Raw genomic sequence first — 24,692 nt, forward strand, 5'->3', positions numbered from 1 at the left:
TTTTTGGTGTGCATCTTGCACCTAGAGCAACTTTCAATTAAAACAGATGACTACTCTTTTACTTTCAAGTGTTTTAAAAATATCAATGTGCTTTTTAGTAGAATATTGTAAGACTGATTATTATTTTGTCTTCATAAAAATTAAGGTAAGACAAACAAGGAAAAGAGTGGGGAGTTCAGACTTTTTTTTTTTTTTTTTTGGGTCCGGTCGTGGGGGCCTGAACTCTGGGCCTGGGCACTGTCCCTCAGCTCTTCAGCTCAAGGCTAGCACTCTACCACTTGAGCCACAGCGCCACTTCCGGCTTTTTTCTTTTTGCTTATGTGGTGCTGAGGAATCGAACCCAGGGCCTTGAGCATGCAAAGCAAGCGCTTTACCACTGAGCCACCTTCCCAGCCCCGAGTTCAGACATTTGGATAATAAAACTACATTGGAACTCTAATGCCCTCTGGGATTTTATTTAGAGTTGGAAATTGAATCCCATTCTATTGATGATTGCCTGTTAGGGAAAGAAGTGTGCTAATTGAAAGATCATTGCTTTATACTCTTGTTTTGAAATTAGAAGGAAAACATGCTCGCTCTGTGGAATCATACTTGAATGCTTGTCAGTTTTATTAAATTAGAATCTGAAATTTTTAAAGGATGAATTATTATTGTGACATAGCTACAGAACTTCTCAGTGAATTTACTAAATCAATTGAAGATTTCAATGAAACCTTTTAGGTTGCATTGTCTTTACACTTAATAAACTGAATTTAGTGTAAAAGGTATTCAACTTGATCACTTTTTTTTTTTTTTTTTTTGGTTGCTGGTCCTGGGTTTTGAACCCAGGGTCTGAGTTCAAATCACATTAATACATTTTAAGTACATTAAAAACAACAGCAAGAAAGTTAAAACCTCTTGTGTCCCTATCTTGGGGTTCATTTTGCTTAGCATCATCTTAGATGGTCATGTGTACATAACTTTTGACCTTTTCTGCTTGTCTTAGTCATATACTAGTTATTGCAGATAGGGGAAACCATGGGACCTTGTTTCTTTGGGCCTGGCTTACTTCACTTAATATAATTTTTATGAGCCTTTCCATTTCCTAACAAGTTGGGGGCGCTGTCATTCTTTCTGATGGAGGCATAGAATTTTATTTTATATATATATATATATATATATATATATATATATATATATATATATATATGTAGCACATTTTCTTCATCCATCCATCTACTGAGGGGCATCTGGGTTGGTTCCATATCTTAGCTATGGCAAATAATGCTGCAATAAACATAGTTGTGCTGGTAGCTTTAGTATGGCCTTGTTTGTGATCGTTTGGGTAAATGCCCAAAAGCAGGATTGCTGGGTCATAGGGGAGCTCTATGTGGAGTCTTTTGAGAAACTTCCATATTGCTTTCCAGAGTGGTTGAACAAGTTTACACTCCCACCAACAATGCAGTAGGGTTTCCTTTTGACCACATCCCCTCTAGCATCTGTTGTTTTTAGATTTCTTGATTCTAGCCATTCTAATTGAGGTGAGGTGGAATTTCGATGTTTTTGTTTTGTTTTGTTTTTACATTTTTTTATTATGAAAATACCTTACAGAGGGGTTACAATTACATGGGCAAGATAGTGAGTACATTTCTTTTTTAAAAAAATTATTATTATGAAAATATTATACAGAGGAATTACAATAACATGGGCAAGATACTAAGTACATTTCTCATCAAGCATTGTTGCCTTGTCCTTTGTTTCCCCATACCATCCCTTCCCCTCTTCTCTCCCCCACCCCCACACTCCCCTTCTCCCACCTCCCCTCACCCCTCCAACCTCCCACCCCGCCAAAGTTGTAAAGTTCGTTTTTCGACATAACATCTTGTACATCTCATTGGTGTAATGTTTTGATTTGCATTTCTTTTATGGCTAGAGAAGTTGAGCATTTCTTCATTTGTCTATTGGCCATTCTTATTTCCTCTTCAGAGAAGTCTCTCTTTAAGTCTTTAGCCCACTTATTAATTGGGTGGTTGTTTCTTTGAAGATTTGTTGTTGGGGGATTTAATTGAGTTCTAAGTGTATTTTAGATATGAGACCCTTATCTGTTGTATAGCTAGTGAAGATCTCCCGATCCATGGGCTTTGTGTTGATCTTGCTTGCTATGTCCTTTGCCATGCAGATGCTCTGTAGCTTCATTCAGTCCCATTTGTCCAACCTTTCTTTGATCTGTTGTGTTTCTTGGTCTTTATTAAGAAAATTTCAGCCTGTGCCAAAGAGACGTAGAGTTTCTTCTATTTCTTCCTGTAATGTTTTTGGGTGTCTGCTTTAAGTTCGAAGTCTTCGATCCATTTGGAGTTGATTCTGGTGCTGGGTGACATATAAGGATCTAGTTTTAGTTTTCTACAGGTATTTAACCAATTTTGCCAGCACCATTTACTGAAGAGGTTGTCTTCCAGTCTATTTTTTTAGCTCCCTTTTTAAACTTTTTTTCTAGGATTTAGTTTTTATTTTACCAAGGAGCTGAAGATTTATGTGGGAAAATGAAGGTTCCCAGAGTAATACCAAAAATGCATCTAATTCTTATATCTTAAATGTATCTTGTTACTGTACCTGATTAATAACATTAATATCATATTGGTTAGGCTCAGTTCATTTGTATATTATAGTTATCCAAAAAGCCACATTTCTAATATATCAGATGTCAAAGTTGGTTTAATTACTTGTTAGTTAATGGTAAGACCACTTCATTCATCAGTTGCTATCCAGAAAAACAGGGGACTATCTCAGACAATTCATTGCTTTAAAGTTTAGCACTGTATCTGTCAGGAAAATATTTCAGAACTGATACTGTTTATGAAATCACTTTTTTAAAAAATAGGTTATGTGGACTGAACTGCCATGTAAAAATTTCCATCTCCTTCTCTGTTGCGCTATTTTGGAATCAGAAAAACAGCAAATAATGGAAAAACATTATGGATTTAATGAAATACTTAAGGTACTCCTTTATTTTAGATTTTTAGCATGTTTTGGTTCTTTCCTCTGATTAGTCATCTTCATAAACATTTCCTTATAGTGTTAAGAATTGCTTGAGTAAGGTAAATTGTGTCACTAGCACCTGATGTTAGAACTGGCTTTCTGAGAATACCAGATTAGCAAGTATATATTTGATAGTTATTTTTTTTACACAGCTGGCTAGGAAGAAAAGGAAATTTAACAAGTTTTCTTTGTGGTTTAGCTTTTTAAAAATTGTCTTTTGTTTATAACTTTGAGTTTGGCAGACTTGGAACAGCTGCTAGATTTAATGTTCTGTAAATGTAATAGCTATTCTTTAATAAAACTTGGAATGATCTAATGAAAGTTATGTTGGATTTCTTATGTATTTGTAGTATATTTTTTATTCTAAAGGTTTTATTTGTAGTGGCATATATCTGGTAGTAAATTGTTTATATAGTAAAATATAATGTGCTTTCAAATTTGATTATCCTTTTATTTTATTGCTGTTTTTTAGCATATCAATGAATTGTCCATGAAAATTGATGTGGAAGATATACTTTGCAAGGCAGAAGCAATTTCTCTACAGATGTTAAAATGCAAGGTATACAGTGTTTCAAATAATTGCAAGATCACTTTTTGCTCTTTTCTGGGATCAAGGAAGATTTTCTTGTTTCAATTAAATGCCAGTGTTAGGAAATTAAGGGAAGATACAGAACATCAGCCAGTTTTTTTGTTTACCATTATTCATTTACAGCACTTAATTGAAAACAATTGACTAATCATGCAAGATGAGAAACATTTAATAATCTGGCAAAACGGTAAAAGTAATGAAAATATTTCTATAATTAATGAGGGTATAGAATTTAAGCCATGATACATTACCCAGTTTAATGAATACAGAACAGGATCTATTATTATATATACAGTATCTCCAAATAAAGACAGATGCTAATCAGAGATAATTAAATGAATAGTATTTAGCCTATGGCATTTATATGAAGTTTTTAATTATTTCTAGAAAGAAAGAAAATGTAATGAATTATCAGTATATTTCTGATATATTTTGGCGTGTCTGTTTTTGTTTTGTCTTGTTTTGATGCTGATCCTGGGGCTTGAACTCAATGAGGTATGGGTGCTGTCCTGGTGCTTCTTTTGCACCAGCTTGTGTTTGCTTACAGAAAGTTTGAAGAGAACTAGGAACCACATAGGAAAGAGAGAGCGAGAGTTAGAGAAAGAGGGGAAGAGAAGAAAGGAATCGAGAGGAAGTGATGATTAGGCCAGGCAGAAGTGGATCATACATGTAATCGCTGAGATCTGAGGTTCTCAGTTTGAAAAGTCTGTGAAATTCTTACCTTCAATTAACTGCCAAAAAGCCAGAAATGAAGCTGTGGCTCATTGAAGAGACAATGCTCAGGCCCTGATTTCTAGCCCTCCAGTATCAATATAGTAAATGATTATGAGTGAATGAATGAATGAATGTAGATAGCTAGCTAGCTAGCTAGCTAGATAGATAGATAGATGGATGGATGGATAGATGGATGATAGGGTTTCATTTGAAAGTGGAGAAGGATGGTGAGAGAAGGATGTGTTAATATTAGAATAAATGTTCAGCAAGTTTATATTCAGGAATCAAAATAGTCTTCAATAAGAGTGTTTTCTTTGTGATTGGTTTTCCTTGATGCTATTAAAGATCTTATGTGATTTTTCATACTTAGGAATTACCACAAGCAGTCTGTCAGATCTTGGGGCTTCAGGACAGTGAAGTTACAACACCAGATTCTGACACTGGTGAAGATGAAAGTACTGGCATGACTGATCCTACGTCTGCATTTCACAGTAGCACCTTGCCTGCCATTGATGCCAGTGGAGCTGTAGATGACAGCCTGACACAGCTATCAGTGCCCTCAAATGTCAGCAGATTAACACCTGCATGATCATTTGTCTTGCCTATTTTTTTTAAGAGACACTTTGTTGAAATTCTTTTTCAAGTACTTGAAAAGTGGATATTTAAAACCTTGGTATTGATCATGCTTTAAGATTTATGGAAAGACAGTGTACTGATGTTCTTGCATTAAAGCTTTACAAAGTTTTAAACTAATTATTTTTGTAGTTACTTCTACCAAATAGCCTTTCCCTTCAATAACATTCCTTACTATTTTTATAGCCAAGTACATTTATTTTCTTGCTGATAAACTGGAATTGGATAAATATTACAAGTGGATGAGTTGGAAATTATGCACTTTGAAAAACATTCTTTGTTTACTCTTTAGTGGGTTTGAATATGATTAAATGTTGACTATATAGTATTCTAAGATGAGAAGTAGATTGTTATCCAGCAATGAAATAAAAAAAATGAAAATTTTCTATTGTTTACAATAGTATTCAGCTAAAATATTTATGCTGGTTGAATGTGATTTAAATTGGGCATTCTCTTCAATGCAATTTAATGTATGGTCAAAGAACTATTTGGACCATGATAAGTGGATTGGCAGTATATTTTTTACATTGGATTTTTCTTCACTTGTATATAAAGACTATATAAATACTATTTATGAGTATAAGAAAGGATAGGCATATTTTATTTAAATAAACTTATTGATTTATATAACCCAATTCTTCAAAATTAATACGTGGCTTCAATATGAGATCTTTTTCAAAACTATTTTCTTAACTGAATATTAAATTCATGAGACTACAGTAGACCTTTTACCTGGTGTAATTTTAAAATTAACTGCTTGTAACCTCATTTTACTAGTGATGTTTATTACCTTTCCTAATAATGCATTAACTGATTAATCAGGTCTTTAAATTTTTATAAAATACTCTGAAAAGATGTGTCAAAAATTTAAGATACTATCATGAGTCTCAAAGTAATATTTTTTTTGTGTGTATGAAGCTGTTTTTTTTTTAACCATGCAGTATTGCATGATTTTAAGTTATGTGTAATTAACATAACTGATTCCGTTTTAATTGTAATTTGTTAACTCTTGTACATATCATTCAAATAAACTTGAAGTTGAAGTAATGTTTTCAGTTAAATTATACTTAAAAATAGTGTGCTAGTTCTTTACCAGAATCTCAAATACTCAAAATATGAGACTTCCATATGTCATATTTTTTGTTACTGATAAAAATCATTGGAATAAGTTGTAGTGAGTGATAAAGACACATGATAATTCTTTTTGTAATGGCAAATGTTTTCTTTTTTTATTTTTTTAATTTTTTGTGAACACACTGTACAGAGGGGTTACAATTACATGGGCAGGTTAATGCGTACATTTCTTATCAAGCATTGCAGCCTCCTCCTTTGTTTACCCTTCACGTCCCTTCCCAGCCTTCCCCCACCCAATCCTCCCCGATTGTAATGGCAAATATTTTCCATCAGCATGAAAATGGTTATAGTATGGCCTTGAAGGACATAATTACAGCATAGCAACTTACTATAATTGATGCTGAATGCAAAATAAAAGTTGTGGGATTCTAAAATGGCCCAGCAAATAGATCCTTCTCCCCCCCCTCCCCCCCCCCCCAAATTTAGACAACAAAGGAACTTTTTTTCTTGTGGAGTAGTAACTGACAATCGTAAGAGTAGAACCATTAGATTTTAGTTTTTAATATTGTGTTATCATTCATCAGTTAATAATGAGTAAGCCTATTCAGAGAAAATGTAAACTGATGGAAGACTCACCATCTCCAGCTTTTCATTTCCTGTTATTCAGGAAATTGCTTAGAACATCTTGATGTCCTCCTTGTTCTTCCTGGACAGTGGCATTTTGGGTTGTTTTCTACTACGTAATATGATGTCTACTTCAGATTTAGAAAAAAAAATCTTAATACATTTAATAAGCTAAACTTTTGTTAAGTTTTCATATAAAACTACTATTAAAACATAACATACACAAATGGTATGCATTTCTATCTAGTACATTTTTGAAATGGAAATGATAATATACTAAAGTCTTAGTCCACAAAGTCTAGTTAGAAAATGCTCTGTGAACTTGAGCTGCTGAGATTGCTAGAATACATAGTTCAAGTACATATCTTAGTTTATCTTTAAGTTTGCACACTCTTCTACTTGTACCCTTGTAATGTGTGTAAATGTGTGCTATACCCTGTGATATATAAAATTGTAAAACAGGGATTTCTAATATTTTGATAATTTCATATTTTATATTCTTCAACTCTTCATTTATAGACAATTTCAGACTTGGTTTTAGAGACTAAAACATTTTTTTTTTTTTTTTTTTTTTTGTCGGTCGTGGGGCTTGAACTCTGGGCTTGGGTGCTGTCCCTCAGCTCTTCAGCTCAAGGTAAGCGCTCTACCACTTGAGCTACAGCGCCACTTCCTAGACTAAAACATTTTTATTTTTACCTTTTTTTGGTCAGTTGTGGAGTTTGACTCTGGGCCTGGGCGCTGTCTCTGAGCTCTTCAGCTCAAGGCTAGTGCTCTACCACTTGAGCCACAGTGCCACTTCCAGTTTTCTGGTGGTTAACTGGAGATAAGAGTTTCACAGACTTTTCTGCCTGGGCTGGCTTTGAACTGTGATCCTCAGATCTCAGGCTCCTGAGTAGCTAGGATTACAGGCATGAGACACTGGTGCTCATCTAAAGCTATTTTAACAGTAAGGAAACAACCTTTATGGTAGTGAGTACTTCTTGAGCTTGACATTGCCTAAAGTTTTTCTGCATGCCAACTAACTCAAATGGGAGGTTCACATAATCATGCCTATTACTAAAGATAGATTATGTGAAGCAACCTAAAAATGTTTATCGAAGAACTTGGAACTTCATTTATATGCAGTTAATAGCAGGGTAGCATCATTCTAGTTTGGGCATCTTTGAGATTTTTCAGAGAAATGCACATACACACATACTATTGTGTATAGTGTCTTGTGTATATATGTACATATTTATGAGAGAAGTGTATTTTTTGTTTTTTGTGTTGGTCATGGGGGCTTCAACTCTACCTGGATGCTGTCCCTCAGCTCTTCAGCTCAAAGCAAGTGCTCTACCGCTTGAGCCACAACACCACTTCTGGTTTTCTGGCAGTTAATTGTAGATAAGAGTCTCATGGACTTTCCTATCTGGGCTGGCTTTGAACTGTAATCCTCATATACCAGCCTCCCGAGTAGCTAAGATTATAGGTATAAGCCTCCTGCACCCAGCGAGAAGAGTATTTTTTTAAGACCTGAGGACTGTGATAAATCATTTAGCATGAAGCTAGTAATTTTTTTTTAACTAATGGCAATGATTTTATGTGCTGAATCTCAGTTAAAATATCAAATACTCATTTCTAGGTCCTTGGTTGGGTCTTCCAAAATGCATGTTCTGGTTCTACTTCAGATCTACTAAATCAGAATCTTTGAAAGTATTATCAAACATCTTAGCTTTTAACAGGCTAATCTAGGCTAATCTTCAGAAGTTTGAGGACTATTAATACATGTTGTGTTTGTCATACGTTAACATTTTGATTTATGGTCAGACAAGTCTTAAAAGTTTTAAGCAGTAATTTAATTTTTTTTTGTCGGTCATGGGGCTTGAACTCTGTGCTTGGGTGCTGCCTGGGTGCTCTTCAGCTCAAGGCAAGCGCTCTACCACTTGAGCCACAGAGCCATTTCCGGTTTTCTAGTGGTTTATTGGATATAAGAGTCTCACGGAGTTTCCTGCCTGGGCTGGCTTTGAACTGTGATCCTCAGATCTCAGCCTCCTGAGTAGCTAGGATTACAGGCGTGAGCCACCAGTGCCTGGCCAGTTTCTTGAATTTCTAAGACCAATTTGTTCTGTTTGTCAGTCCACTTTAGACTGTCACTTTAATTCTAATGTTTTGAAGAAAACTGACTTTCAGGGCTGGGAAGGTGGCTCAGTGGTAGAGTGCTTGCCTTGCATGCATGAGGCCCTGGGTTCGATTCCCCAGCACCACATAAGCAAAAAAAAGAAAAAAAACCTGAAGTGGCACTGTGGCTCAAGTGGTAGAGCGCTAGGCTTGAGCTGAAGAGCTGAGGGACAGTGCCCAGGCCCAGAGTTCAGGCCCCACGATTGGACCCCAACAACAACAACAAAAAAACAAAAAAAACAAAACCAAAACAAAAACTAACTTTCAATGCCTTCTGAATATGAAACAAGGTTTGAAAGGTTCCTCTCAGTAGCTAGTGTCATGATACTAAACATCTACTTATTGGTACTTGTTATTAAATACATTACCTTTCAAATGATGCTTCTATTGAGATCTTAAAGGATTTTAAGTTATGTGGTTTTGAGCATTGTTCTAGTTATAAGTTTTTTCTTATTGCTTTGTAAGTAGACTCCTATTAGGCTGTCCATCTAGGCACAGCAAAAGAACTGTGTTGCTCTTAAGTGATAAGAGAGACATGGATAGTTTATATTGCACATATTTCTGAAACTCATGATACCTAAAGCACTTTGCACCTATGGGAAATTACCCTGTTTATTAACTCAATGTAAAGAAAAAATTGATAAAAAAATCTTTTTTCCAAGGTTTGTCAGGATCAAGAGTATCGTATTTGCGTAAAGATGAAATTGAAATGTTAGAATAATGAAAGGTCGGTTGGTAAATATACCTCTCTGAAATGTCTATATTACTCCTGATATCTTTCTGTGATAAAAAAAAAAAAAAAACAAAAGAATGAATTCTGGTAAGCTTAGCTGTGATCAATGAGCAATGGAATTTGAGTCAGCTTTTTTTCATTAAAAAGATTACTGACCTCAGTGATGGAGTTTTGCTATGAGAGTTGGAAATAGATATTTCCAACACCAAACTAATCTGCTTGAAGGCACAAGACCCAGGGAGTAGACCATTTAAAAAACAAATACAGCAGTGTATATAGATTCCATTAGAGGTTATATGGTCTCATTGTACAGGGACTAGAATCTTTTCTGTAGTTCAGATTGCAAAGCAAATTGTTTTCCAGTGTGGAGTCATGACAGCGCTTCTGAGTGCCCAGCATTTGAACTACATACAGTGGTCATTGCCTGTGGGACACGTGGAATATAGGCCAAAAAAATTTGGGTACATACTTTTTGCCAGTCAAGTATTAAATTATCTAGTGTATTTATAGTTAGTAGCATTTAATCCAAAGAGATGATATAAAATAAAATTTTCAGTTAATGAGTGAAGTTAAGTACTTGTATTTTTGTACTCTTAAAGGAAAGAACTAATGTTATTAGTTCCCCTCCTTGTAGAAAAAGACAAAATTTAAGATATGTTTGTTTACACCTGTCAGGATATAAAATAAGTCTGAAAATAAATTGACTAACTTGTTTAATTTAAGCTTCTGATTAGCTTTGAAACATATTATTCTGTTTTAGCTTCCCAGGATTCTTTATTAGGTTAGTAGATGCAAATGAAGAGAAACCTTCATGGTTCTCACTAGTTTCTTCATATCTTACTGCTTTCTAAACTTGTTTTGAGCTTTATTTAATGTGAATCATACCAAAGTTTTATTGACTGGTAAAGAAGAGAGAAAAGAATCTATTGATACAACTTCATAAATTCCAGCATATGGAGTTTGGTGGGCTGAGTTTCAGTGTTTCATTTCTTTAGGGAAGGGATCTAAGGAATAGTAATGCAGACAATGCAGAATCCTGGAGCCACCACTCAGAATAGATTCCTTTTCCTAACTTGTTCCTTTTGACCCCAGCAGGACTAGAATGGGCCCATTCCAGACATAAGAATACATCCTCCATTAAACCCAAGAAAAGGAGAAACACCTGTAGAAAAGCTCTTAGCTCTTAGCCCTGTCCAACTTCCCAATACCAATAGTGAAAGCCAATGTGAAGTTAGTGAGGGAGAGATGTGGGATGAGAACGAGGATACATCTGAAAGGGAAACACCAGTGTTTGGGGAGGGATTCAGTAAAAAGCCTGACTTACTTTTTCTTGAAAAACTTGTCTTCTTGGTTTTAAGCCAGTATTCCAGTCTACTACATTTGTGTTGTAAGCCTTTTTTGATTACCCACATGTTGAAGACAATAAAAAGGGATGAACTTCAAAATATACACCAACCTAATAGTTTGCTTGCATCTCCTCCCCCCATTGATACTCACTTCTGCAATTTATAATGTACTTTGGGTTCCTCAGCAAAAATTACTCAATATTACTAGCATCTACTCTTAATCTAACTTAACTACATAGTACACTAAAATAAGTTGTACCTTTTGTCTATAGTTTAAAACTATATAATTTATCAAGAGGAAGTAAGATTGCAGTGACACACTTATGACTAACCCAGACTTCTATGTAATGCTATTTTATTTGCAACGTGTTAACAAAACATTATATACATAGCTAATGAAGTTACTTAAACCTACACAACTGGACTTTAAAAAAGGCAACAATGCAAAGGGGAGATCAAAAATTCATTTGAGGCATTAGAAAATCCCACTCTCCTGACCCTGAGTGAAGTCTTTTTTTTTTTTTTTTTGCAGTTTATGAAAAGAATTTTTATTACTTTACTATATACCCTATTGGTGAATACACGAGATTGTATTTCTTCAAATGGAAAATAAAGAGCAGCATGATTCTCTCTTTCTCTCTCTCTGATTCTTCTTAGAACCTTGATATCGTCTATCTTTTGGAGGGTTCACTTTCTTAAGATGTCTGTGATACTGTCCACGAAGATACCAGCAACATTTTGCTAAATTGTTCTATCATGGGTCCTTGTTCAAGAGGTTGATTTTTTTTCTCCCAATCTGGTTTTCAGCACTTGATTGTGTGTTTCTTCATTATTATATACAGGATCTGGTCAAGGGATGGGTTTAGTGTGTTCATGTGGAATGTCTACAGAAGGGTGGTAACATACTATTGTCCTGCTATCAGAGGTCAAAGCAAGCTCCACTTCGCAATTATACTCATCAGGAAGAGAACAGGTGGATTTATAACAAACACAAGATAAAGCTCCATCACGGAACCTGCCATTTTGCTTTCCTGAGTGAAGTCTTTTTTTTTTTTGCCAGTCATGGGGCCTGAGCTCTGGGCCTGGGCGCTGTCCCTCAGCTCTTCAGCTCAAGGCTAGCACTCTACCACTTGAGCCACAGCGCCACTTCTGGCTTTTTCTGCTTATGTGGTGCTAAGGAATCGAACCCAGGGCCTCATGCATACAAGGCAAGCACTCTACCACTGAGCCACCTTCCCAGCCCCTGAGTGAAGTCTTTATAGCATTGTTGGTCATATTCAATAAGTGCCATACTGTGTTCCTATGAAAATTTGTGAGTGTTCATCCACTTCTATCCATATTGTAAATGGCTAGTGTTTATGACACCCAGAAATGTACTCATTCCTGTCCTCGCTCTTACATATTGTTTTGAGGGGAAAATATAAGCAAAGATAAAGTGAAGTTGATCTGTGAATGGAGACTATATTGACCATTCAGATATATAGATTATATAATCTGAAACTAAATCAAGAAAGGCAATTTGGTAACAATGCTACTGAAGTAACCTAATAACCCAAACCAGCAGCCTATATCTTTAATCATCAATTTGTTCCCTAATAAAATGCACATTGTCTTACACTGTGTTTTCTCACACCACAAACATGCCTGATGCAGACATGTCTAGGTTTTTAGTTTAGGGTACTTTTTCTGATTATTTGCTATATTGGCCAATAAGGTGGGTCTTAGACACAGATTTGATCAATTGTCAAAATATGAAATATTTAGAGTTGTCTTTTGTGTTTTTTAAAGCAACAAAGGAAGGATAGAATATTTAAGGCAAGACTATTTAATCCCATGTGAAGAAGATAAAACTGAAGTTAAGCGGAGAATGAGTTTATGTTAGAGTGAGACAGTGGTTCAGATGAAACCGGAATGCATGATTCAAATTTATGATCAACTGGCCTTAGAAGCAAAATAAAGGGTGCCCTAAGGCTGCAGCAGCAACATGGTATGGTTGGGAAAGAAAAACAGCTTTAAGCTTGTGTTAATGGCAATGTCTGTTTGGTTGCTGTATGGTAGCATTTGATGATGTTTTATCATTCCAGTAACATTAAAATTTTTATGTACTTCATTTACCCCTCATAAGTGAAGTAGGCAGCCCCTACCAATGGCTGTGTGTGTGTGTGTGTGTAATTAATGGTTTTGTAATAAGGTCATATACACATGATTTCCATAGGATTTGTTATGTGAAAACTGTCCCTTCTCTCTTTCTTCCATTTTTCTCTGCAGTGGCAAGACTTCTGACTTTCATCTCGTTATTTTATTGTTTGCTTCCCTGTCTCTCAAAGTCTTTGTTGAGATTCCCTAAAGAGAACCTTTTATATGGCTTGAGGGTGAATTCCTGGCTGTTCATCTTCTGAGACCTGGAACATTCAATAATTGATATTACCTAATTTTAATCATAGCCTCCTATATTTTCAACTAGACCTGATGCTTTCGAAGTACAGAGGCCTTTGTTTTATCCTTTCTAGAGAGTAACCTGCATTTATCTACCTGTGAGGCAGGAGAGGAAGAAGGGGAGTTGGTTTGGTTATCTAGAATAGAGAAGGGAAATAGGTTTTGATTTCTTATAAAAATCATCTTTATTGAGGTATAAGTCATGTGTCATAAAATTCACTTTTAATTTGTACAATTTGGTGAGGTTTAATGTATTCACGCAGTTGTACAACTATCCCCAATATTTAATCTTAGAAATTTTTCATCAATCTTAAACCGTATATCAATAATCCCTCTCTACTCCTGTCCTCTTGGTAGTCCCTGCCAACACATGTGCTTTTTTCCCTCAGTGTTGGGGATTGAACTTGGACCTACGCAAGCACACTACCATTTGAAGCATGCTCCCAGTTCTGCCTTTTTTTTTGCTAGTGTTTTTTAGATGGAGTCTGGTAATTTTTTTGGGGGGGGGCCTGGGATGGCCTTGAACCTCAGTCCTCTAGATCTCAGCCTCCCAAGTAATAGTAAGGATTGCAGGTCTGGGTTACCAGTACCTGGACTACCAATCTACTTTCTGTTTCTCTCTCTTTTTTTCTTTCTTTACATCTTCTAGACCTTTTTATAGAACTAAAACCATATAATACATGGAAAGTTTTTTGTGACTTTCACTTGTAATATTTTCAAGGTGGCTTCTCCAACATTGTAACATGTATCAGTATTTCTTTTTTTTTGTATTTCTTTTTTTTATAATGGCAAATAATACTTCATTGACAGCATTCAGCACTTTGTCTTTTCACCAGGTGAACATTTGAGTTATTTCCATTTTTTCACATATGAATAATACTACATTAGATGGTACCCTTTTTGTGTGGATAGCACTTTTGATTTTTCTGGTGGTATATACCTAGGAACAAAATTGCTGAACCCTATGCTAACTTTGTTTTATTATTTTGAGAACTATCTAATATATTTTCAAAGCAACTGTGTTCTTTTCCATATAGTAACTAAGAACCCTCAAATTGTTTTTCCAAAGTGATTGCACCATTTTATAATACCACCAGTATTGTAAGATGGCTCCAAATTTTCTGTTGCTTCACTAATACTTGTCATTATCTGTATTTCTATTTTAGTTATCCTAGTGGATCTGAAGTGGTATATCATTGTGTTTTGCTTGAATATTTCAATCAAAATTGTTTGATTATCATCATCACCAAATTGATGAATGATGTAAAGCATTATTTTTGTTCCACATGCATTTTGATTGTATCTTTGGGGAAATGTTTATCTAAACCTTTTACCCATTGAAAAATTGTCTCTTTTTTTTCTTCTCATTGATCAGTTGCAAGAGCTCTTCATTCTATGTTTTTCTATGACTCATGGGATTTACAAATATTTTGTTTTGCAATGTGGGATGTCTTTTTCATTTTCTTGAAGGTGTCCTTTGAACTACAGTTCTAAAATTTTTTAATGAAGTTCTATTTGTTTGTTTTCTTTGAATCTTTATGCTCTGGGTATGACCTGTAAGAATTGCCTAACTCAACAATACAAAGATTTATTATGTTTTCTAAGAGTGCTATAGTTTTTGCTCTGACATTTGTGTCATCTATGGTCCATTTTGACTTAACCTTTGTTTGTGATGTGAGGTAGAAGTCCACTTCATTCTTGTGCATGTGTAAATCCAAAGGTGTTCCAGAACCATTTAAGTAAGAGACAATTATTTCTCCTATTGAAGTGTCTTGGTGTATTTAATTTATATATATATATATATATATGTATATATGTATATATATGTGTATATCATAAGTATAAGGGTTTATTTCTAAATGATCAGTTCTCTTCCATTTACCTGTATTCCTATCCTTGTGAAGTACTACTCTCTTCTTGATTATAATTACTTGTTAGTTTTGTAATTGCCTAACTGCTTGGTAGGCCGGAACTATTGTTTTTCAGTCTTCTCTGTCTACTTCCATGCCCAGAGGTATTGAGTATTTAGGGGATTCTTTGGTGTAAAGTGAGTTGCCTTTTAATCTTCTTTATTGGTAGTTTGGCTTTTTTTTTTTTATGTCTGCTGTCTTTGATAATCCTTTCATTTCTCTCTAAAGCTGCAAGATTTTTGTTGCTGTTGTTTCCCAAGATGCTTTAGTAGGATTTTAGAGGGAACAAAAGGAGTTAAAACTTTAATAACATCAATAAATATCTTAAATAAATGTCTTTAAGTATTTTTTCTGCTTCCATATTGAAACAAGGACATTGTCCTATGGACTTTAACCCCTTTAATCTCTGGTTCTTTACATTGCATATTTTATGCTATTGCTTTAATTCAGATGATCACCTCCTGGCTACATTATTCCAAATTTTAGTGATTTCAGTCTTCTGGCTTTAAACCACAGCTAAAATGCTACTTTTCTAAAATATTAACATGTTTATGTAATTGCCCTGCATAAAGCCTTTGCAGTTGTTGACCTTTGCCTACAGAAAAAGATGATAAAATCTGTACAACGTTATTGAACGTTTATCATAATCTGGATCCTCCTTTCTTCCTTAATTATACTTTACTGGACAAACTTGCCCTGCACCTATACTCCATCACTGCTAAGCAAGAACAATTCTCTATATATTTAAAAAATGTTCTCTCTATCCTAAACTATCTCCTAACTATTCCCATTTCTTTATGTAACTAAGAAAACTCACTTTGTGATATTCTGTTTAGGCACTCCTTCCAGAAGCTTCTCCTCAGTATTTCAAGGTAGTGCTGAACACTACAGTATCTCTTGTTTCACCTAGTTATTCGTAAATAATTGTTTCTTCCCACTTGACTATAATATCCTTGAGGGAAGGCACTGTATCTCATTTACCTTTACATTGCTAGCATCCAGTGTCAATACTTAACACAAATGGAGTGTTTAACAAATGTTTGTTGTGTTACACATCTTCCCAAACTGGTACAGATAACATACCTTAGTTATGGTCTACAGAGTCTACTTCTGTTAATGTGTTTTTTCTTGTTACAGTACTAATGAAACTGTAAATGCAATGTTAAGTCCACAGATTCTAAAGGCAGACTGAATTTAAATACTGCTTTGGCCACCCTTTTCTTTAATTGTATAAACCTTTGCAACTTCTCTAAGCTTTTCTTGCCTCAGTTGATCTATTATATAAAATAGAAACAGCAATAATATTTGTATGTGGTGGGGTGGGAAGTCCTGGGGCTTGAAGTCAGGGCCTAGGTACTGTCCCTGGGCTTTTTTCTTCTCAAGGCTTGCACTGTACTCTACAGCCACAGTTCCACTTCTGACTCTTTGGTAGTTGAGATAAAAGTCTCACTGACTTTCTTTCCTGGGCTGGTTTCAAACTCCAATCTTCAGATCTCAGCCTCCTGAGTAGTAAGGCTTATAGGTGTGAGCCACCCATACCTGACTAGGAGTGATTATCTTATTAATGTTCTTGTGATGTATGATCATATTTTGACTTATAACAGTACATAGAAAGTACATAGAAGTTGGCAAATACTAAGTTCTTAACAGTTTTAGCTGTTTTTTTTATCATTACTTCAACTTATTTAAACTTGCCTTTCCTATTAGCTGATCAGAACTGATTATTAGAAGAAAATAAGCTACAGGAATATATCCAGAATTGGAACAGATAATAATATATGATCCAAAGATTCTGGAAACAATTAAAATCCTATTAATATTAGCTTATCTACTCTGGTTTTTGAAGAATTTTCCTCTTTTTTTTTTTTTTTGTCGTGGGGCTTGCACTCTAGGCCTGGGCACTGTCCCGGAGCTCTTCATCTCAAGGCTAGAGCTGTACCACATGAGCCACAGTGCCACTTCTGGCCTTTTCTGTTTTTGTGGTGCTGAGGAATCGAACCAAGGGCCTATGAATGCAAAGCAAACACTCTACCGCTGAGCCACCTTCCCGACCCCCTAATTTTCCTCTTTAAAAAATTAGTTTTCAACGGCAAGCTGAGCCACTACCAGATTTTGTTTACTTTTCCAATTAAACAAGAATAATTGGTTAGCATTTTTCCATTCATCAGAAGACTGGTAATGTTTTCCTATTGTTTACTCAAGTTTGAATAATAAGAACATCAATCTAAGCATATAAGATTGGTATATTTGATCTTGGTGTAAGTGCAGATGAAAAAATTCAGTGGCCATAAAAAGCATAAGGAATAATATATGCTTATGTACTGAATATTAAATAAACATGAATATTTATTAGCATATATAAATATATATTCATTTAGCCTCTCTATTTTCCATTTAGTGAAAATTATTCTAGAGTTAGTATCTGGGCTGTATTTACATGTTCCTTTCATGTCCTTTGAAATAGTATTGTCCAAACAATGATCTGCATGGAAAAATCACAGGATTCAGAAATAGCTCCTTTTATAAAAGTAGTATATATATATATATATATATATATATATATATATATATATGCACACAATTTGTTCACATGCAATAATAACACATCAGATCAGAAAAACATATCACATAAGGGTTTGGGAGTGATGATCTTTCCGAAACTATTTTCTTTCTTTTAGAAAGAAAGAAAAACATTTGGATTTATAGTTACCTAAATATTGAGGCTAACTTTCCTGTAGCAGGCTTGAACGATGAGTTAACATTAGAGGACAGATACTTTCTTGTATAAATAACACCCTCATATGTATTGTTCCTCACCACCTCCTCCCAAGTGGCTACTCGACCTAAGAAACAAAACAAAACAAAATCACATCATGAGCACAGATAACCCCAGGCTTCAGATCTGTAATCTGGCTGTGGCCATCAGCAACCAGAAATGAGTTTCTTTCTAATCAGCTTTCCATCAGTCCCCAGTCACTCATATAAAGGAGCCTAGGGAGAGGAAGATTCACATTGCTCCTCAGCACCAGGGTTGTGGACAGCGCCCCAAGCAGGCTAGAGAATCAGGCCTCTTTTCCTCTGTCTCTCTGCCAGCACTGCTTCTGTGCCTCTGGTCCCCCCTGCTGCTGAGAAAGAAAGTTACACTGGGATCCATGCAACCAGCAATGATGATGTTTTCCAGTAAATACTGGGCAAGGAGGGGGTTTTCCTTGGATTCAGCAGTGCCTGAAGAGCACCAGCTACTTGACAACTTAACAGTGAGTACCTGACTTGGTCTATGGTCTTCTGGGTACCTGACATGATCTATGGTCTTCTGGGTTATGTGGACCACTGGTACAGAGTAAGCACACATATCCTCCTTTATAATCTTGTTCCCTCATTATCCTTCTGTCTGCTTCTGCTGGCCATTTAGTAAAGTAAGTGTAGGGATGACTACGTGCAAAAGTTTCCTCAGAGTAAAATGTGAAGTTACTGAACACAAAGAACAAGAATTTATATAAATGTAACCAAAATAGAAGTATTGAATTTTCAATTTTCCATTTATTATAAGGAAGATTGGACAGATGAATTAAGTAGATTTTTGTGGTTTCCACAAGATCATGATGTCTCCTATACCCCTCCCCCAAGTCTACAAAGACCTATCGTTAAACACAAAATGAATATTTTGTATTGTTGGCTATAGATAAGTGTTTCGGAATAAAAAATGATCAGCTCCTTCCAAGTATAGTTCTGTGTGGCTGTACTTTCTTATTAATCAATTAACTATTCTCTATAAAAGCTTGGGTGTTTTAAGATAATATTATACTTCAGTTATTAAAAGGGAGTTTTATATTGAAAATATTAGAAAAATAAAAACAGTATCTATAAGACTTTAGACCCTAATTTGAGTACTAGTAATGGGATTTAATAAAAACAATAGTTTTTATTTCACTACTCTGAAATTAGAATGTATTTAGGTTCTTAATCATTAAAAATGTTAAATGACATTTCACTACTATATTATGAGTGTTTACTAATTCCCATTTTGTCACAGAAAAATTTGTTTTAATATCATAGCTCCAAGTGTGTGCCAGAGGGTTACATTGTACTGACATACTATTACTGCTAAAGTGTTGAAAAGTAATCACAGAACTTGTGAAGACTATTTAAATCAATTTGCAAAACCAAAACCAAAATGTAAATAGGTTTCCCCATATTTAAATATCATGAATATCTGGATGCAATATTGCACTGGAAGTTTGAAGTCATAATGAACTGCTAGAAGGAAAACAAAGAAAACTCAGAGTTATTGTTAATATATGACCCTTTTATATTAAAATGCTGATTAAATATATGGGGTCTGTGTGTTTGTGATGAGGAGAAGGCAGATAGTGAGAGTACATTTGAGCTTTTAATGACTAAACATACTGTCAAATGTCAATGTCTGCATTAACTTCTTCTCGCCCTCAAGTCATAAATAATAAAGTAGCCATTTTTATTACATATAAATCTAGTTAGTGTGGAAATGTGCAAAAATAAAGCCTACAGAGAAATCCAAGGAAGACAATAATAAATCACTAGTCACTAGGTTCCATACCCAGTGTACATTGCTCAATTTCCCCAGGACGTAATAGATTAGTGTGATTATAGTATATTTCCATTTGCTAGGGAGATAGTTCTCTACCCAACTCTGCATTTGCATATGAAGAATACAGAACAGACCATCATAATTTTGCATTGTATGTCAAGTGACCATTTTAAAAGATTTTACATTTCTGACAATGTGATCTAAGTTGTTAAAAACAGCCAATGTTATCTTTAGCCAGTGGGACTGGTAGTTATCACCCAATTTCAGCCTGCTCCTAATAATGAGTTAGTTGGTTTTCTTCCTTCCTTTTCTTTTCCTTTTTTTGTGGCTGAATTTTAACAGTCACTTTTCAGGTATAATATTCCTATAAAGTTGAATTGAGCTGAACACACTCCTCTGGGGTGAAGTTCTCAATGCAGAGGTAGATTTGTAGATTTGTGTTACAATTCATGTCACCAGTGTGGAACAAATTGCAGAATGTAAGTTTATCTATTTCAGGACACATTATGGCCAGTTTCATAATGAAATAAAGACTTTATGTTAAAAATTGAATTGTAATATACTCTCATCAAAAATACATGTTTGCCCTTATATTTGTTTTGTTTAATCAAGCTAAAATATCAGGTTTCTTGCTGTAAAATAAACTTACAAAGAAAGGTAGGGATTGTTCATATAAGATAGTTTATATTTAATGATGGCCAGATTTTGTGTGTGTGTGTGAGTGTGTGTGTGTGTGTGTGTGTGTGTGTGTGTGTGGCCACTAAAGTGAAGCACACCTATCTTCTTTAAATCTCAATCACTAGATGCTCTTTTAAAGTACTGGAAATCAGTATCTTACAGTAAATTAGACCAATATTTAGGACTGAAAGCTATAAGCACCAGGACAATCTCAGCTTGAGTTTGTGTGGTTAGTGGGACTTCTAGCCTGTGAAGGAAGGAATAGCTGAAGAAATGTGTAATTATGAAAACTGTGGAATCCTAACTCTGTGCGTGTGTGTGTGTGTGTGTGTGTGTGTGTGTGTGTGTGTGTGTGTGTGTGTGTGTGTGTGTGTGTGTGTGTGTGTGTACTTTCTTAAAGGCAAATAAAGCTAACTCGAACAGAAACGATGACAAGACAGGAAACAAAGGAAGCAGCCAAAGCGACACTGCTCCGGAGAGTGGCAGAACAGCAGTTGTATTCTCCTTGAAGAATGAAGCTGGGGGGTTGGTGAAGGCTCTGAGGCTCTTTCAGGTGAGTGCAAGGTGTCATTACATAACCTTAAACAACTCTGCCTGGCTACAGACCTGACATATATAAAGCGTTACTGAATCAAACTTCATGAGGTCTGCCAAATCATGTAATAAGCAGATCCACAGGAACTGTGATTTATTAATGGGGAATTAACCACTCAGGAATGCTGCAGACTGTGGCCAGATGAGAAGGTCTATAAAACTGTGAGCCTCACACTTGAAAATGAAAACACAAAAATGCCAAACAGGCATAAATATCAAGAGCCTGTAGCTTCCTTTGATTTGCTAAAACTGGAATTGTACCGGTGTCATGAGAGCATATTCATTACATTAAGTGGGACACAAGAGCATAGGAATGTGTTATTCTCTTCAGCTTCATTGTTTCAAGAACATTATGTGTGTTTTGCCAAGATGACTTATTCTCATATATGAGCTAGGGCTAACACTCCCGTTATCTTATAGAAATGTAGTTATATATTCCCAGGTTTAAATCTGTGGTTTTAACCCTCAAAAAAGGAAAATACCCTGTTAGGGGATGGGGCACCAAAGTCCAGAAGGGCTGTTGCCTTCTTATGAATCTACACGGACAGCTCCTTTGACTTTTTTGTTTGTTTTGGTGCCAGTCCTGTTGCTCAACTCAGGGCCTGGGCTTTGTCCCTGAGCTTTTTTTGTTCAAGGCTAGCCCTCTTCACTTGAACCACAGGTCCACTTCTGGCTTTTTTGATAGTTAATTGGAGAAAAGAGTCTCAGATTTTCCTGCCCAGACTACCTTTGAACCATGATCCTCAGATCTCAGCCTCCTAGGTAGCTAGAATTACAAGTGTGAGCTATCACCACCCAGCTCTTTCCACTTTTAATGAATACCCTCTCTTACAAATCATTTTGTTTGGGGGTACTGTTGACTGGAGCTGTAAGACAAGGGGCCTAGTTTTGCATGGTGCCTTGGACAGCTGTGAAGTACATAGGTAGTTCTAAGTGCAATGAGAGGATTTGCATTTGTATTCTGGTTTGGCTAACGACCAGCTACTTCCTGGGATCCATGTTTTTATTTGTTAAGTTGCAATCATAATTCCTGCTTAACTGGATCATTGGGATAAAATAATATGAGCAAAAGTGCTCATACATATTTGAGGTTTTATTATGATACCGTGATGATAATTATAGAATGGGAATTAGCAGCCTAATATTTCCTTGTTTTCTTTGACCTCGAAAGGATCAGGTACCATAAACAGTGGTAATGGAAATCTGGCGTAGTATTTTACATGTAATTATTTCATCTAGGGCTGTGTCCATTCAGTGCCCAAAGGCGAGCCAATTCAATTAGACAGCTGGGTGCAGTGGAAAACTCCCTAGAGAAAGAATTTTCAGCTCTGAATTTTCCATTGGCCATCAGTTAGTCAGGACCCTTTAGCTAAACCACTTAATTCATCTGGATCTCAGTTTCCCAGTCTAAAAATGCTTCAAACAAAGAACATTAAAAGCCCAAAGTGATACAATACTTGGGAAGTCTCATGAAGCTTAATATTTATTATATGTTCGTTATCAGCCAATCTAGAAAACACATTGTAAGGGTTAATAAAAACAGAAATAGAACATTTCGTTTTCTGGTCACAATGCTTTTTTTACACAGGAGAGGATGCAGTTTGATTTGATCCTATTCTGACATTGAAGACTACTTACACTGATCCTGTGTTGAAAACCCTGAGGTTGATGAATTGTATCAGAAATTGTGCTGGTAATCACAGTGTACCATCTGCAGCCATAGGGAGGGACCAGCTTATGGGGGGCAGGATAGGGTTAGAGGGAAACTTAGTCCTCAATTAATTTAAGAAAAAGGAAAAATAGCTACTGAAGATATTTTAACCTGATATATGTATATGTATATGTATATATTCTTCAGTATTTGTGATTATATTCAGGGCCTTGTACTTGTTAGGAAAGCACTCTATTATTTGAGCCACAACCCTAAGTTCTAAACTTGATTTTAAACACTTACCCTTCACCTTGGAACTGCTCATTGTAGGAGATTCTGAGATCCATCCCAGCTAGGTAGTTGTACAACCTATCCTTGGAAGAAGAGAAAGGTACCAAAAAAGAATGATACCTAAAGGGTCCTACTTAGGGGTTGTTTCAATACATTTTATCTTTCATTTTGCCTCCTCTTTGTACCCTAAGTTAATTGTTTTCCTCTTGCCTTCAGAGATTCATTCTTGGCTGCTTTTCTTGATTATTTCCTTTTCCTACACTGGGTTATGCTTTAGCCTGTATCATACTACCATTCCAATTTCTACCTCCTATTCCTATCATTTAGGTGATTTTTTTCGTGAAAAAATATTTATTTTTAAAATATTTCAAAAAGGAGATTTATATCATTATAAAATCAAAACTCTGTGTCTTAATTATATTTTCAGAAACACATAAAATTATAATCTTGGGACTAGATTATAAAAATTTTGTATAAAAATATACAAAATTCCCTTCCCCCAAAATAATCATGTACCACTACTGGGACATGGGACATGAGGATACTTTTATGCATCCTACATTCTATCTTGCCCTTTACCTATCTTTATGTACTCTTCTTTTTTTTAGTGAGTCAGAACACCCTACATAGAGATATTACTACTCACTTTTCTTGTTAATAGAAGTTGGAAACATTTTCACAAGTTAGTCAATCCAAGATTAAGAGAGATTGTCTTTTCCTCTTTGGTGGTATTTGACACTTCGTTGTTTGAGAATTGAACAACAAAAAAAAGCATTTTTAAAATTGTGACCTGATATGATTTAGAGATATTGCTTATGCTTCTGTAGGAAAAACACATCAACATGGTTCATATCGAATCCAGGAGGTCACGGCGAAGGAGTTCTGAGGTTGAAATCTTCGTGGACTGTGAGTGTGGCAAAGCAGAATTCAACGAACTCATTCAGTTGCTGAAATTTCAGTCCACCATTGTGACGCTGAATCCCCCAGAGAACATTTGGACAGAGGAAGAAGGCAAGGGCAAATTTTTGCTTGTTGGGTGATTTTGCAATCTGACAACTGTTGCAAAGGGGAAAATGCAATCTGTGAGCTAATATTTTTGCTCCTCGCTGTGTTTTCAACAGACCTAGAAGATGTGCCTTGGTTTCCCCGGAAGATCTCTGAGTTAGACAAATGCTCACACAGAGTTCTTATGTATGGCACTGAGCTTGATGCTGACCACCCAGTAAGTGTCTTATCAAATCCATTTTACACGTGCTCTTTCAGATCCGCCCAGTGCCAGGCCATGTACCATGTTCTATACTGTAATTTTTATTGTAGAATCATTTATTATTTTTAATCTCATGACTGAGGGCAGACTTTCAAATGATTAAGCTTCCCTGTGCACATGTGGTGGCGGGAAGCAGGTTAAAAAGATGATGTTTTCACATGGCATTTATTTTTTTTAAAAAGGGTTGGATAGAGGAGGAGAGGCTACACTCTGGAGAATATTTCTGTGGAATTAGACAGCTTGAAATACACTTGTAGATAGTACCCCTTGGAAAAACCATGCACTGAAATTGATCACCCCTATGGGAAACTAGGAAGGACTAGGCATGATGGGGGTCAGTGAGAGAATAAAATTCTTCTTGCCATTTTCCTTGACTAGAGGAAGTTAGGAGTAAAGTAATGTGACTGGCTCCG

General features: G+C 35.6%; 2 protein-coding genes across 3 annotated transcripts in view; both read left to right on the forward strand.

Annotated features, from left to right (window-relative positions):
• Tbc1d15 (TBC1 domain family member 15) overlaps nucleotides 1-5,998 on the forward strand; it is a 62,689-nt gene extending 56,691 nt beyond the window's left edge. For both annotated transcript variants that reach the window (XM_069988725.1, XM_069988731.1), the window contains 3 exons: nucleotides 2,858-2,974; nucleotides 3,488-3,574; nucleotides 4,689-5,998. In XM_069988725.1, coding sequence (XP_069844826.1) covers nucleotides 2,858-2,974; nucleotides 3,488-3,574; nucleotides 4,689-4,907 — 423 coding nt within the window. In that variant the 3' untranslated portion in view covers nucleotides 4,908-5,998. The remainder of the gene's footprint in view (nucleotides 1-2,857; nucleotides 2,975-3,487; nucleotides 3,575-4,688) is intronic.
• Nucleotides 5,999-18,383: 12,385 nt separating this feature from the next.
• Tph2 (tryptophan hydroxylase 2) overlaps nucleotides 18,384-24,692 on the forward strand; it is a 93,506-nt gene continuing 87,197 nt past the window's right edge. Inside the window, exons 1-4 of the mRNA XM_070036803.1 lie at nucleotides 18,384-18,488; nucleotides 20,877-21,029; nucleotides 23,840-24,023; nucleotides 24,134-24,234. Of these exons, the coding sequence (XP_069892904.1) occupies nucleotides 18,384-18,488; nucleotides 20,877-21,029; nucleotides 23,840-24,023; nucleotides 24,134-24,234 (543 nt within the window). The remainder of the gene's footprint in view (nucleotides 18,489-20,876; nucleotides 21,030-23,839; nucleotides 24,024-24,133; nucleotides 24,235-24,692) is intronic.

This window comes from Dipodomys merriami, unplaced genomic scaffold (assembly GCF_024711535.1).
Source record: "Dipodomys merriami isolate MVZ:Mamm:240054 unplaced genomic scaffold, mDipMer1.0.p SCAF_10, whole genome shotgun sequence".
In the NCBI taxonomy this organism is placed as follows: domain Eukaryota; kingdom Metazoa; phylum Chordata; class Mammalia; order Rodentia; family Heteromyidae; genus Dipodomys; species Dipodomys merriami.